The 20,776-nt window shown below is 64.9% G+C and overlaps 3 protein-coding genes across 17 annotated transcripts in view; 2 read left to right on the top strand and 1 right to left on the bottom strand.

The window, feature by feature from the left end:
* The window catches only part of AMHR2 (anti-Mullerian hormone receptor type 2), a gene marked incomplete at its 5' end in the record, with an annotated part of 7,972 nt that extends 7,242 nt beyond the window's left edge, over positions 1-730 (top strand). The window contains one exon of the mRNA XM_042022482.1: positions 203-730. Within this exon, the coding sequence (XP_041878416.1) occupies positions 203-730 (528 nt within the window). The remainder of the gene's footprint in view (positions 1-202) is intronic.
* A 531-nt stretch (positions 731-1,261) lies between these two features.
* On the top strand, positions 1,262-13,727 carry PCBP2 (poly(rC) binding protein 2). 15 transcript variants are annotated; one of them, XM_042022465.1, is made up of 15 exons: positions 1,268-1,714; positions 2,067-2,090; positions 2,197-2,229; positions 2,518-2,634; positions 3,853-3,984; positions 4,570-4,698; positions 5,105-5,179; positions 6,599-6,685; positions 6,860-6,925; positions 7,770-7,811; positions 8,789-8,861; positions 9,308-9,346; positions 10,245-10,297; positions 10,824-10,993; positions 11,781-12,158. In XM_042022465.1, exons 1-15 carry the CDS (start codon positions 1,646-1,648, stop codon positions 12,106-12,108), a joined length of 1,437 nt encoding a protein of 478 aa, XP_041878399.1. In that variant the 5' UTR covers positions 1,268-1,645; the 3' UTR covers positions 12,109-12,158. The 15 variants fall into 15 exon arrangements, with proteins under 15 accessions (XP_041878407.1, XP_041878405.1, XP_041878399.1 ...); XM_042022474.1 differs by lacking the exon at positions 11,781-12,158 and adding an exon at positions 13,170-13,727 and having other exon boundaries at positions 1,563-1,714; XM_042022466.1 differs by lacking the exon at positions 9,308-9,346 and having other exon boundaries at positions 1,550-1,714.
* A 560-nt stretch (positions 13,728-14,287) lies between these two features.
* On the bottom strand, positions 14,288-20,099 carry MAP3K12 (mitogen-activated protein kinase kinase kinase 12). The gene is given in 14 exon segments (XM_042022481.1): positions 14,288-14,458; positions 14,669-14,921; positions 15,026-15,096; positions 15,332-15,770; positions 16,158-16,295; positions 16,535-16,651; positions 16,855-16,964; positions 17,146-17,254; positions 17,547-17,705; positions 17,962-18,120; positions 18,686-18,877; positions 19,260-19,443; positions 19,688-19,865; positions 19,867-20,099. Coding segments are annotated over 14 exon segments (2,352 nt in total). The 5' UTR covers positions 20,017-20,099; the 3' UTR covers positions 14,288-14,365.
* Positions 20,100-20,776: the final 677 nt, after the last annotated feature.

Consider the following 20,776-nt stretch of genomic DNA (forward strand, 5'->3'; position numbering starts at 1 on the left):
GGTTTTTTTTTTTTTCCCGCCCGGGCCCGGTTTTTCCGCCATCCCGCGCTGTTGTTTTCCCCCCGCCGAAGCGGGAAGGGAGGGCACGGACGGGCCCGCGCGGAGCCGCCGCCCCCCCGGGCGATCCGGGAACCCACCCGGGGCTGCCCCGAGGGGAGCCGCGATTCCCGCCCGGGGGTATCGGCCCCCCCCCCCGGTCCAGGGGGGGCTCGGAGCACCGGGGCCGGTGCCGCCCGGTCCGGGATCCAGAGGCCCCTTCCTCCCCGCGGCCCCCCCTCCCCCTCGCTGGGCTCCGGGTCCTGTTCGGAGCCGCCGGCCGGGGATCCCCCTCACCCGCTTTGTGATCGGGCCCCATCCGGGGGCTCCATCGCGGCTCCGGGGGTCGCTCCGTGACAGCCGCTCCGCTCCCGCGGCCCCGGCCTGGTTCCCCCCCCACCGCGCGGGGCTGAGCTGGCTCTGGAGCCGCGTCCCCGCCTCAGGGACGGGCTCGATTCGGAGCCACGTCCCAAGCCCAGTAGCCGCGTCCCCGGTGTTAGGCGGGGGGGATCCGGCGCAGGGCCGAGCGGCAGCTGGGGAAAGTTTCCCTGCGAAGAGCGTCGCCGGGAGCCCGGCTCGGGCCCGCGTCACCCCCGGCGGGGCCCCTTGGCCCCTTTTGTCCCCGGGACGGGCCCAGGCGCGGCCGGGCGGGCTCGGGGCCGGCTCTGCCCTCGCCCCGCTGCCGGGGCTCTGATCCCGAGCTCTGCTCCCTGAACCGGGTTGGATGCGGGGGAGATGTCGGCCTGAGCTCATGGAGGCTGCGGCAATACTCTCCGGTGCCAGCGAGGCAGCGCGGCCCCGGCCCTGCCCCGCCGCGGTTAAACTTTGATGGGGCAGAAGCGCTGGCCGAAATGGGAGTTTTATTTACCAGATTCGCATGAAACGTTCGGCTGGGGCCGGCCGGGCTGTTTTGCAACCGCTGCCGACTCAGGTGGTTTGAAACCTGATCGTGCGCTCATGTGGCCTTATCTGGGTCTGAGGGAATCGCCTCGGAACCTGCTCCGGGAGGCCCCGCGCGGGCGCAGGGCTCAGGGAAGCGGGTGGGGTTTATTTTCTCCCTAATCCTGGCTTCCCAGTGGGTCAAAGCCCTGGGATTGGGGCGCCCGCTCCCATCGGGCAGCTTTGAGAAGACTTGGGCTGGGGAGAGTGTGGGGCTCGCAGGGAGAGGCAGGTTCCCCGGACCTGTAGGGACCACAATTAGTCCTCACTGCCCCCTTGGGATCCCTGGTTGTGTTCAGGGACTGTTTGTGTCCCCAGTGCTACCTGGGGGTCACCCTATAGTTCTCAGTTGTCCCTCAGGGAAGCCCCTGTGAGAATTGGGGCTGGGAGGAGGCAGGGGCTGAGCAGGACCCTCATGGCCCCAAGAGTTGCGGGATCCAGGTGGGATCAGGCCAGTGCGGCCCTGGAAATTCATAGGAGGAGTAGCCAAACCACCGTGGATCAGCCCAGTGCTTCCGGGGGCGATTTGAGGGGAGAAGCAGCACAGGGAGGCTGGAATCCTGCCTGGATGGGCTGGGGGGTGGCAGAGCCCCTCACTCACCCAGCCCCTCTCACCCCCAGTCGAGGCCCGAGTGCTGCCGCAGCCTGAGCCGACCCCGCGCTGCCCACCATGGACACCGGAGTCATCGAAGGGGGTCTCAATGTCACACTCACCATCCGGCTACTCATGCACGGAAAGGTTCGTGTCCCCAGTCCTCTGTGCTGACCCCGGGCCTGGCACAGGGTGGGCTGGGTGCTTCCATGGCCGCGGGATCCCCTGGCGCTGCCGTGGGGTCAGAAATGTGCTGCTGGCGCCCAGACAGATCCTGGGGTGCAGCTAGCGAAGAAAATAATTATGGGGTGGGGGGAAGGACCTGATAGGAGCTCAGGTTAAGAGCAAGACCAGCACAACTGGGGTAAACCCCAGTTATCTGAGGGGCAGATCTCAAGCACTCAGAAGCTTGTTTTGACTGTGAAAAGAGCCGAGTGTAGGCATGGGGCTCCAGGAGTTTTTAAAACGCTGACTAATGGTGCTTTTGTTTCCATCCCAGGAGGTGGGAAGCATCATTGGGAAGGTAAGTGAGGAGCAAACTCCCCTAGCCCTGCCTTCCCCTTCTCCCCTCATCCCCCTCCCTCCCGCAGCCGTGCTGACGCCTCTTTCCCTTCTCTCCTCCCTCACAGAAAGGGGAGTCCGTGAAGAAGATGCGTGAGGAGGTGAGTCCTGGGGGGCTGCGGGAGGAGGGGGACTCTCCGCGGGGCCTTGCGAGGGCTCCGCAGGCAGCGCGGCGGCGGCGGCCGGAGCGGCGGCGCGGGGAATGCCGGGAGGTGTGGGCAGGCGCGGCAGGAAGCCGAGGAGGAGAAGATGGCTGCCCGAGCCGAGGGAGGGGAGGAGGAGGAGGAGGAGGGAGGGCTCTGTCCCTGGCGGTGGCAGTGGGGGATCCGGAGAAATCCCGAGGAACTCCGGGCTGCCGGAGCACTGAGGTGGCGTTTGCCTCCCCGCAGAGCGGAGCTCGCATCAACATCTCGGAAGGGAACTGCCCCGAGCGGATCATCACCCTCGCGGGACCCACCAACGCCATCTTCAAAGCCTTTGCGATGATCATTGACAAACTGGAAGAGGTGTGTCCGCGGCCCCCTGCAGTCACTGCCTCTGTTTATCCCTTCTCTCTGGATGAGCTGACCCCGGGATGAGCCCCGGGGGGCCCAGGGCTGTCGTTCCGCACGGGCAGCCAGCGTTTCCCTGCCTGGCCCCCGATCTTTGCCCGGCACCTGCGCTGGGGCAAGGTCCAGGCAGCTCTGGAGCCAGAGCCCCACAGGGACTTCCCGCCCACAGCGTGGGACAGAACAGGGCTTGGAATCCCCCTGGCTCTGCTCGTGCTGATGCCACTTCCCGCAGCACAGCCCAGGGCTCAGCTCTGTCCCAGCCCTGCCAAGGAGGAGCTGGGGGTGCAGCCATGTGGGGCTGGAGGGGCTGCCTCGTGTCCCTGGTCCTGTTAAATCAGGGACTTCCAGGGGGGATTTTGCTGCTGGATAACGTGTGTCCTCAGGGCTGTGATGTTGACATTTTCATCCTGCTCCACTTTGGAGAGAGCAGGAGTTGAGAGTGTTCCTCACCTGGTGTGGGACAGAGTTCTGTGGCCCCCACCTCACCTGTGGGGGTACAAATCCTGTTGCCCTTTGGATTTGGGACACTACCATGGGAGAAACAATCCTGTGCTGGCAGCTCTGTCCCCAAATCCCCCTGCTCTCACCACAGCCTTAAAGGCTGCAGAGCTTGGAGCTGTTAGTGCCGTGTGCTGGGAGCCAGAGTCCTCCAAGGGCTGCACGGCTCTGCAGTGCTCTGGGCACCGGCCTTGGAGCTGAAGCTTTGCTTTTAGTAGGTCAGTTGAGCCCTGGCCTTGTGCCTCCCCTCCCCCTGCCAGCACATGACCGCTGTAATCGGCGCCGGGATTGTTTTTCCCAGAGCTGCTGCCTTGATCCCTGGTGCAGTGGGAGGCTCTGTGCTGACCCTGGAGCTGCGGAGTCCCCGGGCCCCCCCTCAGTCCCTTGTTCCCCTCCAGCACCGATTCCTGCTTGGCTGAGGTGGGACCCGGCCTGAGGCAGTGCTTACACCCATTTCCAGTGAGGCAGAGAGTTTGGCTGCTGCTTCCCCAAAATACGGCTCTGTTTTTTCTGGGCTGCTGAGGAAGTCCTGGGAAACGGGACTGGGAAAGCCCCGAGGTCACCTTGGCCTGGGCCACTGGTGCCAGCGTCACCTCCCCGTCCCTGTGCCGGGCACGTCCCCAGCACGTGCCGTCCCAGCAGGGCCGAGCCCTCAACACCTCCTCTTCCTCGCAGGACATCAGCAGCTCCATGACCAACAGCACAGCTGCCAGCCGGCCCCCGGTCACCCTCCGGCTTGTGGTCCCCGCCAGCCAGTGCGGGTCCCTCATTGGCAAAGGAGGCTGCAAGATCAAGGAGATCCGAGAGGTGCGTGGTGCCCAGCCCGGGGGGGCCCACGGTGGGGTTCAGGTGTCCCCAAGGGCAAATCCCTGCGCTGTCCCTGCCCCAGGGATGTGACATCACTGGGATTTTTTTGGAGCTCCCTGTATTTTTAGTGCTTGGCAGGCTGAGAGTCAGGGCAGACCCTTCTCTGCCTGGTGCTGTCCCTCACAGCTGGATGCCTGGGTTCTTGCTCCCCCCTTCCCATGGCTCCTGACTGCCTCCTCACCGGCCTTTTCCGAGATTTTGGAGAGGGAGATGCGCTGGCAGCGCTGCCCTCGGCCGTGTCATTTAGCACTGGGTGCTGTTGGATTAACTCTGCCCGGCTCTGGTGGCATGGGGACTGGCTTGGCTTGGGTTACAGGGACAGGCTAAGTCCAGGTCCCCCTCTGCTGCCTCAGGCTCCTGGTGACCGAATTGTATCCAGCTGGGATTAAAGGACTTTATTTTGGGGGAAAGGAGGAGTGGAGGGGGGGGCAGTTTTGGCTATGTATAACCATGCGCAGGGTTCGTCGCTGAGGTCTCAGCCCTGCCCGGGGTCTGATGGGCTATTTTTAACCCTCGGCTTGGCAGAGCACGGGGGCACAGGTCCAGGTGGCAGGGGACATGCTGCCCAACTCGACTGAGCGAGCCATCACCATCGCTGGGATCCCACAGTCCATCATCGAGTGCGTCAAACAGATCTGCGTCGTCATGCTTGAGGTAGGGCCCCTCCTCGGGCCCGTGCCCTGGGGAGGCCGGTGCTGCAGGGGATCCCGCTGCCCTTGGAGGGGTGGAAATGCTGAGGGGGGAGAAAAAAACACAGCTGCTGGTGGACAAAGGGATAGCTGGGGATTACAGCCTCATCCAGGTGAGGCTTGGAGCCGCTTAAAGCCAGGGTCGTGCGGGGCCTCGAGAGCTGCTCACGGTGTCACCCATGGCCCTGCCATTCTCCTGGGTGTCCTCCCTCGGCCCTGTGCCTGAGATGGGGAAGAAATAGCCCTGCCCTGGGTCCCCCAAAGGGCTAGCTGGACATGCAGAGCAGAGCCGTGGGGGTGTGGGGTGCAGGGAGGGGGCCTCGTGCTAGCGGCACTCAGTGTCTGACCTGCCCTCTCTGCCTGTCACCCAGTCTCCCCCGAAGGGTGTCACCATCCCGTACCGACCCAAGCCATCCAGCTCTCCTGTCATCTTTGCAGGCGGCCAGGTAAGGCCTCTCCTCTGCTCCTGGGGTGCGGGGTGGGGAGGGGCGGGGGGTGTTGTACCAAGCTGCCAGCGCGCCCCGGCCGCTCCATGTGCCCGTCACCCACACTGGGCCCTCGGCCCCGAGCAGCTCTGCTGGGCCTCGCCCTCCCAGAGCTAGCTCCAGCCATCCCTGCTGAGGGATGGCAGCAGGGGAAAGGGCCAATTTGGGAGGAGAGGGTACTGGAAAACACTTCTGGAATTAACCAGCCAAAAAACGTTTGCCAGCGTGGTGGCGGCAGTAGGGCTTTGAATCGGGCTGAGCTGCCAAACCCAGGCTCTGCCCCTCTGCCTCAGGCTGGCTCCAAGGACTCGCTGTGACCTCCTGTGGGTGACTGGCCCGGAGGTTGGGGGTTCTCTGTTCTCTGCCACTGGTTCTCGGGGTGCAAAGGCTCAGCCTGTGCCGTGGGTAGGGTTGGGGTGCGCAAAGGCTTCGTCTCGCACGAGGGGAGGGTGTCAGATAGGAGTAGCGTCAGGTGACCAGGCTTTACTCCCTCTTGTGCTGAGCTGGGAAGTGGCCCGAGCCCTGGCCTGAGCCCCCTTACAGGGGACAGGTCTCCCATGGGACTCTGTCCCGCTGTAATGCCCAGAGCCCCTGGGCTGGCGGGGCCCAGGTGCGGGTCAGCTGCTCCCACCCTGCGGCCCCCGGGGCTGCCCCAACGCTCGGAGAAACCACGGCGACAACGCATCCGCTGCCTTCCTGCTGCCAGGGAGCCCCTCGGGGTGGGCAGGGCCTGGCTTTGTCAGTGGGGGCCTCGGTAGGCAGGGAAAGGGGGTCAGGGAAGGGGTGTAGCTGCCGCCGGCCTCCCCGAGAGCCAGGTCTGACTCTGCTCTCCCCCCCTCCCAACTCTGCCACGCTTGTTCTGGGGACGGACCTGCCGCCATCCCCTTCCTCCCCCCCCCGCCCCTCTCCCTGCCTCTTCCTCCCCACCTGAACCCGGTCAGCCCCCCCCTCCCGCCTCTCCGACAGCTTCTCCCGCCGCTCTGCACCCCGGGGGAAGCGCCCGGCCTGGCCGGCGCGGAGCCCCCGCGCCCCTGGCCAGCAGCGGGGCCGCAGCGTGCGGACCCCCGAGGCGGGAGCCGGCCGCCTTCCCCGTTAGAGCAGTGAGGAGCAGGCTGCCCACAGCCACGCATCTCTTCCCTCCCCTTGCCCTTCTTCTCCCCCTTCCTTCTTTCCGCCCCTCTCCCTGGCCCAGGCCCGCAGCAGCCGCCCGGGCCCCGCTCCCGGTGGGCCTTGCGCTCTCTGTCTTCGCAGCTCAGAGTCGTGCGTAGAGCAGGGCGAGCCCTCGATCAGCACTGAGCTAATGTGGATGTTGAGTTTGGTGTTAGCGAAAGGTTTCGGATTGACAGCCCTGGAGACTGAAGTCCTCTAATTTATCCACAGGACAGGTACAGCAGCGGCAGTGCGAGCTACCCCCACACCGCCCCATCCATGTGCCTCAACTCTGACTTGGAGGGACCACCTCAGGAGGTGAGAGGGGAGTTCAGTCTCCACGGCCCGTTCAATCCTTGGCCTCTCTGAGACTGCCAACAAGGGTGGCATCCCCGTCCCCGTCCCCCAAAACCGACAACGGTGGCTTTTTGTGCTGTGGACTCCTGTCCACTGGGAACTGGACTCTGAGCCCACCAACCTCTCCTCACGCAGGCCACCCGGCAGCCACTGCATGGCAACGAACTTGGGCCAATTCCAGCCTGGGCTGCAGTTCTTCCGGTGACCTGGAAGTGAGGCTGTGTACCCCCCTCTCCCCTTCCTCTCCCACCCACCCCACCTGCCCGGCCCCCCCCAGACCTCCCCAAACCTTAGCCAGCCAGGCCCCAGCCAGTGCCTCGCCCTTTCTGGGTAGCTTCAGGAGGAATCTGAAGTCTGTGGCTGTCCCTTGTAACCTCGGGGACACGGAGTTGTGGCAGGTCAGGCCCTCGCCTCGTTCCCCTCCGAGCACTGGGCCGTGTCGAGCAGTGGTAGCCAGCGCCAGCACTGACCTGTAGCTTGCCCGGCGACGTTGTCCTAGGCGTGCGGAGTGACGAGAGGACTCGGAACGGGGCAAACTTTTTTTTTGGGGGTGGGAGGGGAGGCGGGGGAGCTGCCGGGCCGGGGCAGAGAGGGGCCAGGAGCAGCAGCAGGGCCGGCGGGGGCGTTGGATCCTCCCTGCCTGCGCGGGGGCGCAGGGATAGCAGCATTGTCGGACTCACCACACCATAACATCTTCATCAAGATCCCAGCCGTTCTCTTGTTGGTTTTTTTTTTTTTTTTGGTTTTTTACTTTTTTTTTTTTTTTTTTTTTTTTTTTTTTTTTTGCCACCTTTTTTTTGGGGGGGGGACGGCACCGATTCTGCCCACCCCCTCCCCGTACCCGCCACGTCAGGCCAATTCGAGTAACCGCCAGCCTAGAAACTGCTTGTGACAGCATTTATCCGTCCCCGCCTCTCCTGCCCCACTTCCCTCGCCCCGGAGAACTCTCCACCTTGGCTCTCTGACTTCCTGGCTAGTTGAAATCTGTCTGTCCCTGGGTGGCTGTCCGATGGTTGTTAATAGGACTGTTTTCCTCCTTTTGTAGGCCTATACCATTCAAGGACAGTATGCCATTCCACAGCCAGATGTAAGTTTTTATTTACAACTTCTTGTCTTGAAATCCACCCTGTTCCTCCCCCACCTTCCAAAATTTTCTCCGTGCTTTCTCCACTCAAGCTGGCTCAGCTTGGGGCTGAATACTCGATCTGATCTGAGCTCCCCAGCACCTCCCCCCCGGGAAAGAGGGGGGCCCCCTCAGTTGGCCCTCCTGCAGCCAGCTTCAGCCGGCCTCAGATCTCTCCTTGGATCCTCCCCCACCTCCTCTCTGACACTTCCCTCCTCCTTATTATATTTTTTTTCCAAACCCACCTCTCCCTGGCTTGGCATTTCACACCAGCTCTGGCTTTTCCTTTGCCCCCCCCTCCTCCTCCTCCCTCAATTTGGCACGAGAACCCCCCCCAGCCAGCACACGGTGGCTCTGTCACAGTGGCTCTCCCGGGGCAGGGGACAGCTGGCCCAGCGAGCAGGCGCAGGTGGCAGTCGGGGCGGGGGGTTGGACCCGGCCCAGCCTGGCGGGGCCGGTCGGGAGCGGAGGGACCATCCCGGCAGCGGCCGGAGCTGTCGGACACCTCCATCCTCTGGCACCCATCCTCATCCCGTAGGGGCTGATCTCTGCTCCTGGCACCTGTAGGGCAGCGAGGGGAGTCTGACGCACCAGGCTGGGGGGACAGGGGCTCTGAGGAAGCCGGGCTGGCACGGCAGAGCCGAGCCAAGCGCTCCGTGCCCGTTCCCTGCGCTCCCCACGGTGCCACCGGCACCTGCTCCCTCCTCCTGCTCCTCTCTGCTTCTGTTCCTGCGCTCCTCCAGCCCCTGCTGCACCGAGGGGGGTGGGCACAGCCCCCAGCTCACCGTAGCCGGGCCGGGGCAGCACGGAGGGGCCAGGGCGGGCGGCGGGGCTGTGTCCGCGTGGGCGCGCGCGGCGAGTTCTGGGCCCTGGCCTTGGGAAATGGCTAACGCCAGCCTCTCTCTTTCTCTCTCCCTCTCTCTCCCTTCTCCCTCCTTTAGCTGACCAAGCTGCACCAGTTGGCAATGCAACAGTCACACTTTCCAATGTCTCATGGCAACACTGGATTCAGTGGTATGGAAACTCCTTCTCTCTGTGTGCGTTCGCGTGGGGCCGGAGCCCAGCCCGGGCCGCTCCCGGCTCCTGTGTGGGGCTGTGCTCACAAAAACCTAAACCCAAACGCTGCCCCGGGCCCGGCCAGGTAACTGCTGCTGTTGTGATGTGTCTGGGGGCCGCAGGGGTAGGGCCTCCATCCATCCACGCTGCTTCCCTCCCTCCCTCGTGCCCCTCGTCCTCCGCAGCTCTGCCAGCACACTGGGAGACACCCGGCCCGCAGCACCCGCTCTCTCCCCTCTGGCTACTCCAGGCCTAAAGCAGGCAACTGCCGAGTTGTACCAAATTCGCTGTAGATTTGCTAAGATGGCTAAAAAACACAAAACCACCTAAAAAAAGAAAAAAGTTACCCATTTGGGGCTCTAAACTTAAGACAGCCAAACTCATTGTGACTTGTATCTTAACAGGCATTGACTCCAGCTCTCCAGAGGTGAAAGGCTATTGGGGTAATGATCCAAACACACGATCTGTAGTTACTCTGTTGTGTATTGATGCTGCCCGGGGTCTCGTTCTCTCTGATAGATGCTGCCTGGATGGGGGGGGAGAGGGGGTCGAGGGGAGCCCCAGAAGGGCTGGAGGTGCAGCCTGGCTCGGCTGGCCGGGCCCTGGAGCACAGCTGGATAGTGGAGAGCAGCAGGTCTGGGTGGAGGCTCGGCTGTCCCAGCGAGCTGTGGGCCCTGAGCTTTAACCCCCCCACCCCAAAAAACACACAGAGGGGAGCAACCCCCAGCTGAGGAGGTGCTGGAGCTGTCAGGAGCCGGAGCTGCCCCGGGAGTGGGGGGACAGCAGCGGGTGTCACCTGCTTTGTCCCCCTGCACAGCCCTGGCGCAAGGCCTCGAGGCTGCCGCCGCTCCCTCTCACAGGGAGTGAGCTGGGAAGGGGGGGAAAAGTGGAAAAATGTGTTCAAAACGCCCCTGGCACACGAGCTCAGCCCTGTGTGGGGTGTGAGCAGCCTCCCAGCGCCCGCTGGCATAGCACGGCCCTGCCGGGCTGCAGGGAGGAGGAGGAGGAGGAGTTGGGGTAATGTAGCCTTTGGAAGCCGGAGCGGGAGTGGAGCCGAGTGCCCGGCTGGAGCCCCCCAGTGCAGCCTCCTGCTCTGGGATTGTCCCACCTTGATGGAGAATCCACGCGGGGAGGGGACAAAGAGAGGAGAACTCCTGGGTGAGCAAGGAGAGAGGGAAGCTGGGGTGGGGAGCAGCGGGATTCAGAGTAACCTCCCAGCCTGCTGTGCCCTCCCTGCCTGCTCGGAGCCCTCCCAGGCAGCCTGAACCTGGCAGCACTTGGGGTGCTGCACCCCCCGGCTGCCCCTGCCCTCACCTGGGCCCCCTCTCTGTCTCCGAGCAGGTTTGGATGCCTCTGCCCAAACCACCTCCCACGAACTCACCATTCCAAATGATGTGAGTATCCTGTGGGGTTTGGGGGTGGGGGGCGGCTGTTCCTCGACTCTGAGGGTCCCTGGGGTCTGCCCCTCTCACAGGGGCTGTGGGGTGCCTGTCCTTGGCTTTAAGGCTGCGCTGGGCTCGTGGCTGCATCCCAAACCACCTCCTGGGGCTGCTCTGGCTGCTGCCACATCCCTGGTCCCTGTTCCAGTGATCTTCAAGGCAAAAAAAGCCCTTTCTCAATCCCTTAAACTCCCCTTTTCCAGCTCCTTAATGCCACAGCCCCAGGAGTCCCACAATCATGGGACTATTAAGGCTGGAAAAGGCCTTTAAGGCCACCAAGTCCAACTGTCCCCCCCACTGAACTGTCCCCAAGGGCCACATCCACACCATTTTGGACGCCTCCAAGAACGTGCCCTCCCTCCCCTCCTGCCCTGGGCAGCCTGTGGGGCTGGCACAGCCCTTTCCCCCCCCCATATCCCACCCTGAGGGAGGTGCCAGGGCAGGGATGAGGCCGAGTTAACCCCTTTGTGTCTCTTCCCAGCTGATTGGCTGCATCATCGGACGTCAGGGTGCCAAGATCAACGAGATCCGCCAGATGTCCGGGGCTCAGATCAAGATTGCCAACCCCGTGGAAGGCTCTACTGACAGGCAGGTGACCATAACTGGATCTGCAGCGAGCATCAGCCTGGCCCAGTATCTAATTAATGTCAGGTGAGTCCCCGCTGACGACCTCCCGGGGTCCCCTCCCTCCCCGTGCCCTGCATGAGGGGAAGGGGTTTCCTCTCCCCCGTGTGTCCCCCGTCCCCTGTCCCCTCCCCGTGCCTGCTGTCCCGGTGTCCCCGCTGCCATCGCCTCCAGGAGCGCTGCAGGGTGACGGATGGGGCTGGGGGGAGCCCAGCCCTGCAGAACCTCCTGAGGGGTGGCAGGAGAGGCTGCCCAGCCCTGTCCCAGTGGGATGCTGCCATCCCAGAGAGCTGCCGGTGCTGCTGGCAGCACCTGGCTCTGCCCTGGGGCCGTGGGGGGCCTGGCATGGCTCGGGCTGCCCCGTTGGTATCCCTGTGTCCCCTGTTCGCCACCTGCAGCGGGGAGTGCATCCCCTGGCTGAGAGGGGCTGGAGGTCCTGGGGCTGTGTCCCTGCTCTGCAGAGCAGCAGCTGCCCGTGGTTTTCTCTGGATTTTGGCTCCTTCTGGCACAGGGGGGGACCTTGGGGGCCAAGCTGGGCTCCTCCCGGGGGGTGTGGGGGTCCCATGTGTGGCTGGGCCAGGCCTGGCAGCACCATCCCTTCCCTCCCTCCCTCCCTTCTCCTTCCCTCCCTCCCTCCCTCCTCCTTCTCCCCCAGCTCGGCTCCTGCGCCGTTTTGCGCTGTTTGTCCTGTGCTTTTTTTTCGCATTTTGTGCTGTTCCTTCCCTCCCACCCACACCCGTGTTTTTTTTTTCCCTTTTTTTCTTTTTTTTTTTTTTTTTTTTTGTTGTTGTTTTCCTTTTCTCCTCTGTTACAGTTTAGAAAGCGCTAAACCCTCCTCCCAGGCAGCCTCCGTCACGATCCCTGACCACCTCAGCATCAACCTCTCTCAACCCTCCACCCCTTCTTCTTCTTCCTCCTCCACCACCACCCCCTCGCTCGCCACCGCGGGGGCCTCCGACGCACCCTCCAGCCTCCCCAACCCTCTTCCGACCGCCCCTTGTGTCTCCAGTCTGCTTGGCATGAAACCTGTCCCTCTCCTGGCGCTAAATGTCGTGTCTGCGGCCAAAGGCGCCGCGGCGCCCGCCGTGCCCTGTGTCACTAACAAACTCAAAGCGGAGAAGCAAAGGTTTTCCCCGTACTGAGGCTGCTCCAGGGGGTGGCAGCACCGGGACCCCGTAGAGGAGACTTGGAACAGCAATTTTTTTCTCTATTTTTTCCTTTTCTTTTTTTTTATTTTTTTGGGTTTTTTAAGTTTTCCTTTTTACTCAGCTTATGCTGCCCTGGCAGCAGCAGAGTTTTTCTTGCCGGCCGAGAGACTGTGTCCCTTTGTCCTGTGATGGTCACAACTCCTTCTCTGCCTGCCTGTAGTTGTTGCTTGTTACTTTTTTTTTTTTTTTTTTTTTTCCATTTCTCCTCCTTTTCCCATTTTTTTTTTTTTGAGTAGTTGGGGCGCAGTTGTGGGGTGGGATGGGGGGGTGGAGGGAGGGAAGGGACTCTGATTTTTTGGGGGGAGGGGGAACTGCATCCCCGGTGCCCTGGGGGCCTCACCTGTCCTCTCTTAACTGTCTGTACCTGTAATAAAGTTGCCACGGTGAGAATCTGATCTGGTAGATCTGTGCCACAGCGGGGGCCCGGCCCGGGGGTCCCCCTGCCTGAGGGGGGTCTCTCCCGCCACCCACAGCCCCCAAACCCGCAGTGAGGGACGAGCCCGGAGCCGCCAGGGGCGTGGCCGGCGGGGCTGGAGGGTGGGCTGCCCCTGGGGGGCCCTGCTGGCTCAGGGCCCCTGTGCAGTGTCTGTGTGTCCCCTGCACCCCCCGCCCCCCCGGAGGGCCCTGCTGAGGTCCCCCCTTCCCCCGCGCTCCTCTTCCTCTGCTGCCTCCTCCCTGCCCCACCTGGGGGGAGTCCCTGGGCTCTCCCCCTCCCCAAACCCTGGGAGCAGAGTCCGCCACGCTCAGCCCAGACCCCCCCCCCGGACCCTTCCAGCGCCGTTTTGGGGCGGGAGGGCACCTCCCTTTCCTGGCTGCTTGTGCAAACCCCCAAACCCGTCCTGAGGGGGGGTCCCCTGCGGGGCCGCCCCCCTGCCCGCTCCCCCAGGGGCTGTCGCCTGTCCGAGGGCACGCCCCGTCCCCGTTGCGGTGCTGGGGGGTCCCTGTGCCGCCCTTCCCACCGTGGGGGTCCCTCTGACGCCCTTTTCTCGTTGCAGGCTCTCCTCGGAGACCGGGGGCATGGGCAGCAGTTAGGGGGGCCCCGGACCCCCCCGCCTCGCCATCCATCTGCGGCCCCTTAGCACCGACCCAGGTTTTAAACTAGTTTGTACATTTTCGGTTCCTCCAGCCTCGCGCCACTCACCAGGTTCAGTTTGTTTCAAAACAATTTTTTTTTTTTTTGGTTTTTTGTTTTTGTTCTGTTTCTCGGGGTTATATTTTTTTTTTCTCCTCTTGAATTAAAAGCATTTTAATTCCTTCGTTCAGCTCTTAAAACTGCTGAACCCCAAATCTTAGTTTTATAAAGCTTCTCTCTCCTCTCCCCACCCTCCCCAGCACCTTCTCCCCTCCTCTCCCCGTTTTTTCGGCTCATGAAGTTTCTGTTTTTGTCATTAAATGTAAGAGTGGAAGAAAAACGAAAAAAAAGCAAAAAAAAACAACAAAAAAATATTTCAGTTTAGTTCTGTAACGTCAGGAAATTTTTCAAAAAATGAATAAAAAGATGGACTGGAGCTTTTCCTTGTGAATAGAACCTGCAGGATATTTTGGTTAATGGATCTGCCTGTCTCAGTCTTTATTTGAACCCCCCCCCCGGCTCTTCCTAATGCTCCCAGTATGACCCAGTTTGGTTCTGGAGACCTCAGCTGGTGTTTGGGATCCTTCCAGAGGGTGGAGAACCAACCCAGTGCTCCCAGTATGGCCCAGTTGGGTCTTGGGGTCCCACTGGAATGGGATAAGCCAGTCCTGGGGAGGGAACTTGGACCCTCCAGATGAATTTTCAGAGGGTCTTTCCCATTTGCCTCCAAACTGGTCTTTAATGGAACCACTGTTGGTTCTGTTCCCTCTCTGCTTTCCCCCCTTTTCCCCCCACAATCCCCCTGGGACATCCGGAGGTGACAGAAGTCCCCCTCCCTGTCCCCTGAGTGATGCACCCCCCTCCCAGTGCCACCAGTAAAGGGGGGGACTCGGCCCCTCAACCCCCCATTATCCCCTGCTCTGAATGAGGGGGTGAGGTCCCTTCTGCCCGCCGGGGTGGTTGCAGTAGGACCTCCATCAACCCCGAAGGGCGCTGCCCCCCTCCCCTTTCCCCCCTTGCCCCGAGCCAGCAGCAGCAGTAGAGAGCGATAGATATTTATATAAATATTTGGGGCTGTACAAGTGAGGGGGTGCAGGGGGGGTGTGGGGGGCACACAGGTCACAGGCCCGGGGGGGCTGTGGGCCGGGGGGGCCCCTCGCCGCTGCCTGAGTGGTCGAGCTCTGCACTGTCACAGTCCGAGTCCTCGGAGACCTGGGGGGACACAAACGGGGGTGAAACATCCCCTGCCACCCTTAATCTGGGGGGACCTGGGCACCCCCTTCCCTTGGCCAACCCCATCAGAGACCCCCACCGTGACCATCCCTGGGAGATCCCTGGGGACCCCCTTTCCTTTGCCAGCCCAAGCTGGGGGGACATGGGGACCCCCACCCTGCAGTGACTGCCCCTGCGTGGGGGCATCACCTTGGTGGGGCTGAGTCCCCCGTGCCGGCGGCCGGGCCCCTCGGGCGGGGCCGCGTCCAGCGGGATCTCAGAGCCCTGGGACAGCAGGTCCTCGGAGCGGTCATCGGGACGCTCGTCCGTGTTGGTGCTGCCCACGTCGGGGGTGGCACTGTGCGACGGCTCGCTCGTGTGGCCCTCGTCGCCGTCCCCGTCCGAGAAGTTCTCCGAGCTGAAGGTCGACAGCGACTGGCGCTTGCTCATCCCCGGGGGCCACCTGGGCAGGGGGCGAGGGGGGCAGGGGGTGAGGACACGGGGGTCCGAGCACACCTGGACCCTTCCCAGGTGTCCCCAGGCACCCATGGAGGGGTCAGTACCCACCTCTGCCGCAGCGGCAGCTCCACCTCGCTGTCCACTTCACCCTCCTCCTCCTCCGACGAGACCCCCCGTTTCTGGGGGTAGAGGGCAGGGGGTGTTGGGGTCCTCCTGATGCCCCTCGCGAGGGACCCTGGGCCCGGACCCCCCCCCCCCCCCCACCCCGCGAGGGACCCAGGAGTCCTGAGCCCCCTCCCTGAACCCCTCCCCGGAAGGAATCCATCCCCTCTCCCACTTCTGGGGTGGCCCCGGGGTCTCCCCGTGTCCTCGCCCCCCCCCCCCCAAAAGGCGCCGGGGGTCTGGGGGTCTCACCTGCCCGCGGGTGACGGCCGCCCGGTACAGCAGAGCCGCGGGGGTGAGGTGCTGCCCGGCCCCCCCTTTCCCCCCCCGGCCGGCCCCGCTCTCCCGTTCAGGCTCCCCGGGAGTGGGGGGCTGCGGCGGGGGGGACCCTTGGGTGCCCGTTGCCCCCTCGGGTCCCGCATCAGGTACCGTGGCCGGGGGGGCACCCGCGGCCTCCAGGGTGCCCCCGAGGATGTCGGGGCTGGCGGCGGTGGCAGGGGGACCCCGGGGGGTTCCGGCCTCGGGTCCCGGCTCCCCGCAGCCCCCCCGGGGTCCCGCTTTGCGGTGGCGGCCCTTGGCCCGGCGGCTGCGCCCGGGGGACGGGGGGCCCTTGGGACACCCCGGCAGGGCCACCTGCGCCATGGCCGCGTCCAGCTTGGGCAGCAGCACCTCCGGCTTCAGGATGTCGGGGCTGGACACGGAGGGACACGGGGAAGGGCTGTGGGTGGGGATCCAGGCACCGGGACCCCTGGAATATCCACGGCCCCAAAGAACCACCCCCCCTCCAAGGGACACCGGCGTCTGCAGCCCCAAAACTCCCCCAAAGGACCCCGGACTCCCACCCCGAGGTCCCCAAACATCTGCACACCCAGATATTTTCTCCCCGCCCCCAGGAACCCAGGTGCCCCCAGGGCTCTAAAGGACCCCAAATTCAGGTCCCCAGACCGCCCCACTGTGCTGGACCCACACATCCGTGCCCCCCCGCAACCCAAATCACCAGCACCCCCATTTTCCCCCCATGTGCCCCACCCCAAACGCCCCAAGGTGACCCCCCCGAGGGATCCCAGCCCCCGCTCACCGCTTGCCATGGGGCGAGAGCTTCTGGGGGACGTTGCGTTTCTTGATGAGGGTCTCGACAGCGTTGCCGTGCAGGAGCCCCCGCGGCACCCGCGGCTTGAAGAGCCCGGGGTAGCGCTTCTCCAGCGCCTGCTCCCGCCTGCCACGGGCCACGCGTGGGCACCCGCACCCTGCCCGTGCCAAGCGGGGCCTGGCGGGTGCCCATGGCCGGGGGCAAGCGGCCATGGCCGGGGGGGAGTGGCCACGGGGTAAGGGATGACCATAGGGTGGACAAAGGGCTGGCCATGGCCAGGGGTGGCCATGGGATGGGCACACAGGGTGCTGGGGGTGCCGTCTGGGTGCTTTTGGGGGTGTTACTTGGGGGTGCTGCCCACCCACCTGAGCAGCTCCTTCTCCTTGAGCTCCAGCTGCAGCATGAGCGCGCTGAGCTCCATGTAGAGGTCGTTGGCCCGCTCCAGCTTCCGCTCGTAGTGCTCCCGGATGTCCAGCGCGTGCCTGGCGCCGGCGACACACGTGGCGTCGAACACGGAGCCCGGGGACACCCACGGCACCCGCCAGGAACAGGAACAGGGACAGGCACCCACGGCCCCGCACCAGGGACAGAGACCCTCCCTGTGCCCCACCACCCCCTGGTGCCCTCTCCCCTGGTTCCCCCTGTCCCTTCCCAGTGCTCCCAGTGCCCCCCAGCAGGGCCCCACCGCAGCTCCTCGCGCCGGCGGTTGATCAGCTCCTCCTCCAGCCGGTGCAGACACGTCCCTTCCGACTTGATCTTCTCGAAGTGCAGCTTCACCTCCTCTCGCCACTCGGCCTGCGGCACAGGGACAGCGCTGCCACTGCCACCGGGCTCCGGCCAGCACAGGCATTGGTCAGCCTGGGCATCCAGGGCACCAGCGGTACTGGGCACTGGGCTACTGCCCACTGCAGGCACTGGGTGCTGGGGCCCTGTGGTGCTGGAAAAATGGGATCCTGGGATGCTGGGATCTGGGTACCTGGGATTTGAAGTAGGTCTCCTGGGGGGTGGAGAGTACATCAGCCGAGGCGATGTCGAGGTGCAGCAGGATCTGGCGGAAGGACGGCCGGTTCCGGGGTTTGCTGTTCCTGGGAGAAAGGACACAGCACTGAGGGCAGGCTGGGGGGAACTGGGAGGGGTTGGGGGAGTCCTGGGGGTGCTGGGGGGGGTCTGGGAGTGCTGGGGGGTCCTGAGGGCTTTGGGGACCAGGCCAGAGAAGGGTGCACAGGACACACGGGGGGCACCGCTACAACCAGGGGTCCCCCCTGCCCTGCCCACAGGGGGAGGTCCCTCGTGCTGGTCCCACAGCACCCCCCATGGTGGGGGGTGCCCACGGTGTGTCCCCAGGGTGTCCCTTGGGGTGTCCCCGCGGGCACTCACCAGCACTGGCGCAGCAGCACCTTGAAGCCGTCGGGGCAGCTGGAGGGGACGGGCAGGTGGAGGCTGTTGCTGCCCACGCCCCAGATTATGGCCGACGAGTCCACGTCCTTGTAGGGGATCTCGCCCGTCAGCAGCTCCCACAGCACCACCCCGAAGGACCTACGGGCACCCGCAGCCCCCATCACCCACGGCGGGGCACCCCCGTGGCCTCCTGCTGTCCCCTCACCCTCCCCGCTCCGGTGTCCCCAGTGTCCCCCGCTCCTGGGGTCCCTGATGTCCCCCAGTCCCAGTGTCACTCCCAGTATCCCTGGTGTCCCCACAACGTCTCCTGTCCCCATAGCCTGCTGCTGCTGGTCTGCAGTGCCACCACAGCTGCCCAGTGTCCCCGATGTCCCCGATGTCCCTGCGGCCTCACCAGATGTCCACCTTCTCAGACACAGGCTCGTTGCGGATGACCTCGGGGGCCATCCAGGCCACGGTGCCAGCAAAGGACATCTTGGTGCTCTTGTCGATGAGTTCCTTGGAGGTGCCGAAGTCCGAGATCTTCACCACATCGTCGTAGGTGATGAGCATGCTGGGGACACGCGCTCAGCGCCACGCCAATGACACGCCACCGGCACGGGCACGGCACCGCCACGGGCATGCAACTGCTGCGAGCACCATCGGGTCACAGCACGGCACCGGCGGGGACAACGTGGACATGGACAGGGCAGGGGACAACAGCCACACGGACAGGGCACTGACACGGACGTTTCACCCACGTGGGACAACACCACACAGACAGGGCAGGGGACAACACTGACATGGACATGGCACCGGCGTGGGACACCAACATGGGCATGGCCCTGCCACGGACATGCAATGCCAGGAGTGTGGTCCTGTTGAGGGGACCACGTGCACAGCTCGGCCACCACCATGAGCACGGCACTGCCACAGGCATGAAGCCACCAGGTGTGGCACTGCCACGGTCACACAACTCACGGACACACAGCACCACGGGCACAGCACCGGCAGGAGCACGGCACCACCGAGGACACGCCACCGTCCTGGCACAGCACCGCCGCGCTCAGGCACCCACCCCACGCACATCCCCACGCCCGGGGCACCAAGGGGTGCTCTGAGCCCCGTCCCCGGCTCACTTGGGCGACTTGAGGTCCCGGTGGATGATCTTGTGCAGGTGCAGGTAGTTCATGCCGCCGGCGATGCCCATGGACCAGTCGACCAGCAGCGAGGGCGTGACCTTGCGGCCGGCGCGCAGCACCTCGTAGAGCTGCCCCTGGGCGCAGAACTCCATGATGATGCAGTAACAGGGGGCCTGGGTGCACACGCCCCTGCGGGCACAGCGGCACCTCAGCGCCCGCCGGGGCCATCGCTGCCTCCAGGACACCCCCAGGGTGCCCCGAGCCCTCGGCGTGTCCATGCCCGGAGTCCTCGCTGTGTCCTGCCCACCTTGGTCCGTGCCATGCTGGGGGTCGCCATGCCCGTGGCGTGTCCATGCCCATGCTGTGTCCGTGCCCATGCCAGGCCCATGCTGTGTCCATGCCCATGCTGTGTCCATGTTCCAGCATGCTCCATGCCCCCATCCATGTTCTAGCATCGTCCATGCCCCCTGCCATGTCCATGTTCCAGCATGTTCCGTGCCCCACACCGTGTCCATGCCCCATGCCCGCGGTGTCCCTGTGCCCCCGCCGGTGCCAGCAGCCCCCTGCTCACTTGAAGGTGATGATGTTGGGGTGCTTGAGCTTGCGCAGGTGTTTGATGTCGGTCTCCTTGAGGTCCCGCACCTTCTTCACGGCCACCTCCTCGCCGTGGAAGCGGCCCAGGAACACGGCGCCCTGCGCCCCGCTGCCCACCCACTGCAGGTCCAGGATCTCCTCGAACGGCACCTCCCAGGGGTCTGCGGGCACCCATGGACATGGCACCGGAACCCCCCAGCAACCCCAGCACCCCCAGAACACCCCCATCTCCATGGTACCCCCCACAAGCATCGCCCTTTGCCCCCTTCACTCCCTTTTGCTCCCTTGCCCCCTCCTTTGCCCTTCACCCCCTTCTTTACCCCCTCACCCCATTCTCTGCCCCCTTCAGCCCATTCTCTGCCCCACTCGCCCCCTGTTTCCCCCTCTCCCCGTCCCCCCGCTCACCCTCGGGGGGGTGTTTGTGCTCGGCCGCGTAGGCTTTGCCGATCATGGTCCACACGGGCTTCAGGCACCCGAAGAGCCCCTCCAGGAACCCCCCCCCGGCCTGGCAGCGCAGGTGGGCGGCATCGGCCGCCAGCGGCCCCGCGGCCTCGGGGCCGAGCTCTGGGGGCCGGGCCCCCCCCCCGGCGGGGCCAGGCCTCGGGGGGGGCGCTGGGGGCGGGCAGGACATCGCGCAGGACGCACTGGGTGGGGGTCAGCTCCTGCTCGGGGGTCCCGTCCGACGGCAGCGCCAGCGAGGGGGACGGCGTGCGGGTCTCGTGCAGGCAGGCCATGGCCACAGCTCTGCGGGGCGAGCGCTCAGCGGGGCCCTCGGGCACCCCCGGACTTGGGGGTGACCCCCAGCACCCTCCGGCACCCCCGGACATGGGTGTGACCCCTTTGCACACGGGTGAGCCCCCCCCGCACCCTCGCCCCCTCCCCCCGGGTGCCCCCAGAGTGCCCACGAGTGTGCAAATCCCTCCTGCGCGTGTGCCAGGCCCCGCACGGCCACGCGCAAACGTGTCAGGGTAAACTGAGGCACGAGGGGTCCCCGGGGGGGGGGGGATAGTCACCATGGCAACAGCGCGCCCGGCGATGACGGCCACCCCTAAATTGGGGGGGGTGAGTCACGGGGGGGGCGGGGGAGGGGCTTAACGTCACCCCGAGGGACCCGCGGGGGAGGGGGGCACGACCCGCCCCTCCAGGTGTCGTGTGTGTCCCCCCGTGGTGACATCACGTCACACGGTGACGTCATCCCGGTAAGGGATGGAGACTCCCCCCCTCCCCTCCCCCAGGGAAACTGAGGCAGGAGCGGGGGAGCAGCGACCCGGGGGGGGCTTGGGACAAAGGGGGGACGGAGGTGACATTTGCGACATGCGACAGCGCGGGCCCCGTGTCGCGACAGCGCAGTGCTGGAGGAGGGGAGCGGGGGCGACACAGCGCCCCCGCCGGCGCGTCATGTCGGGACAAGGCGCCCTGTCGCGACATAGGGAGGGTGCGGGGGACGTTGCGTGACGGGGGGAGGGAGGCGCAGAGGCGCGGGGGGGGGGGGGG

This window comes from Corvus kubaryi, unplaced genomic scaffold, assembly GCF_017639235.1.
Source record: "Corvus kubaryi isolate FWS band 111438036 unplaced genomic scaffold, C.kubaryi_AGA036_p1.0 37206, whole genome shotgun sequence".
NCBI classification, from domain to species: domain Eukaryota; kingdom Metazoa; phylum Chordata; class Aves; order Passeriformes; family Corvidae; genus Corvus; species Corvus kubaryi.

Excerpts from the sequence above, each read along its gene's own strand:
- PCBP2 (XM_042022465.1), top strand. The coding sequence starts at position 1,646 with ATGGACACCGGAGTCATCGAAGGGGGTCTCAATGTCACACTCACCATC. Across the intron at positions 3,985-4,569 it reads AGATCAAGGAGATCCGAGAG|AGCACGGGGGCACAGGTCCA; the intron begins GTGCGTGGTGCC and ends TCGGCTTGGCAG. Across the intron at positions 10,298-10,823 it reads AACTCACCATTCCAAATGAT|CTGATTGGCTGCATCATCGG; the intron begins GTGAGTATCCTG and ends GTCTCTTCCCAG.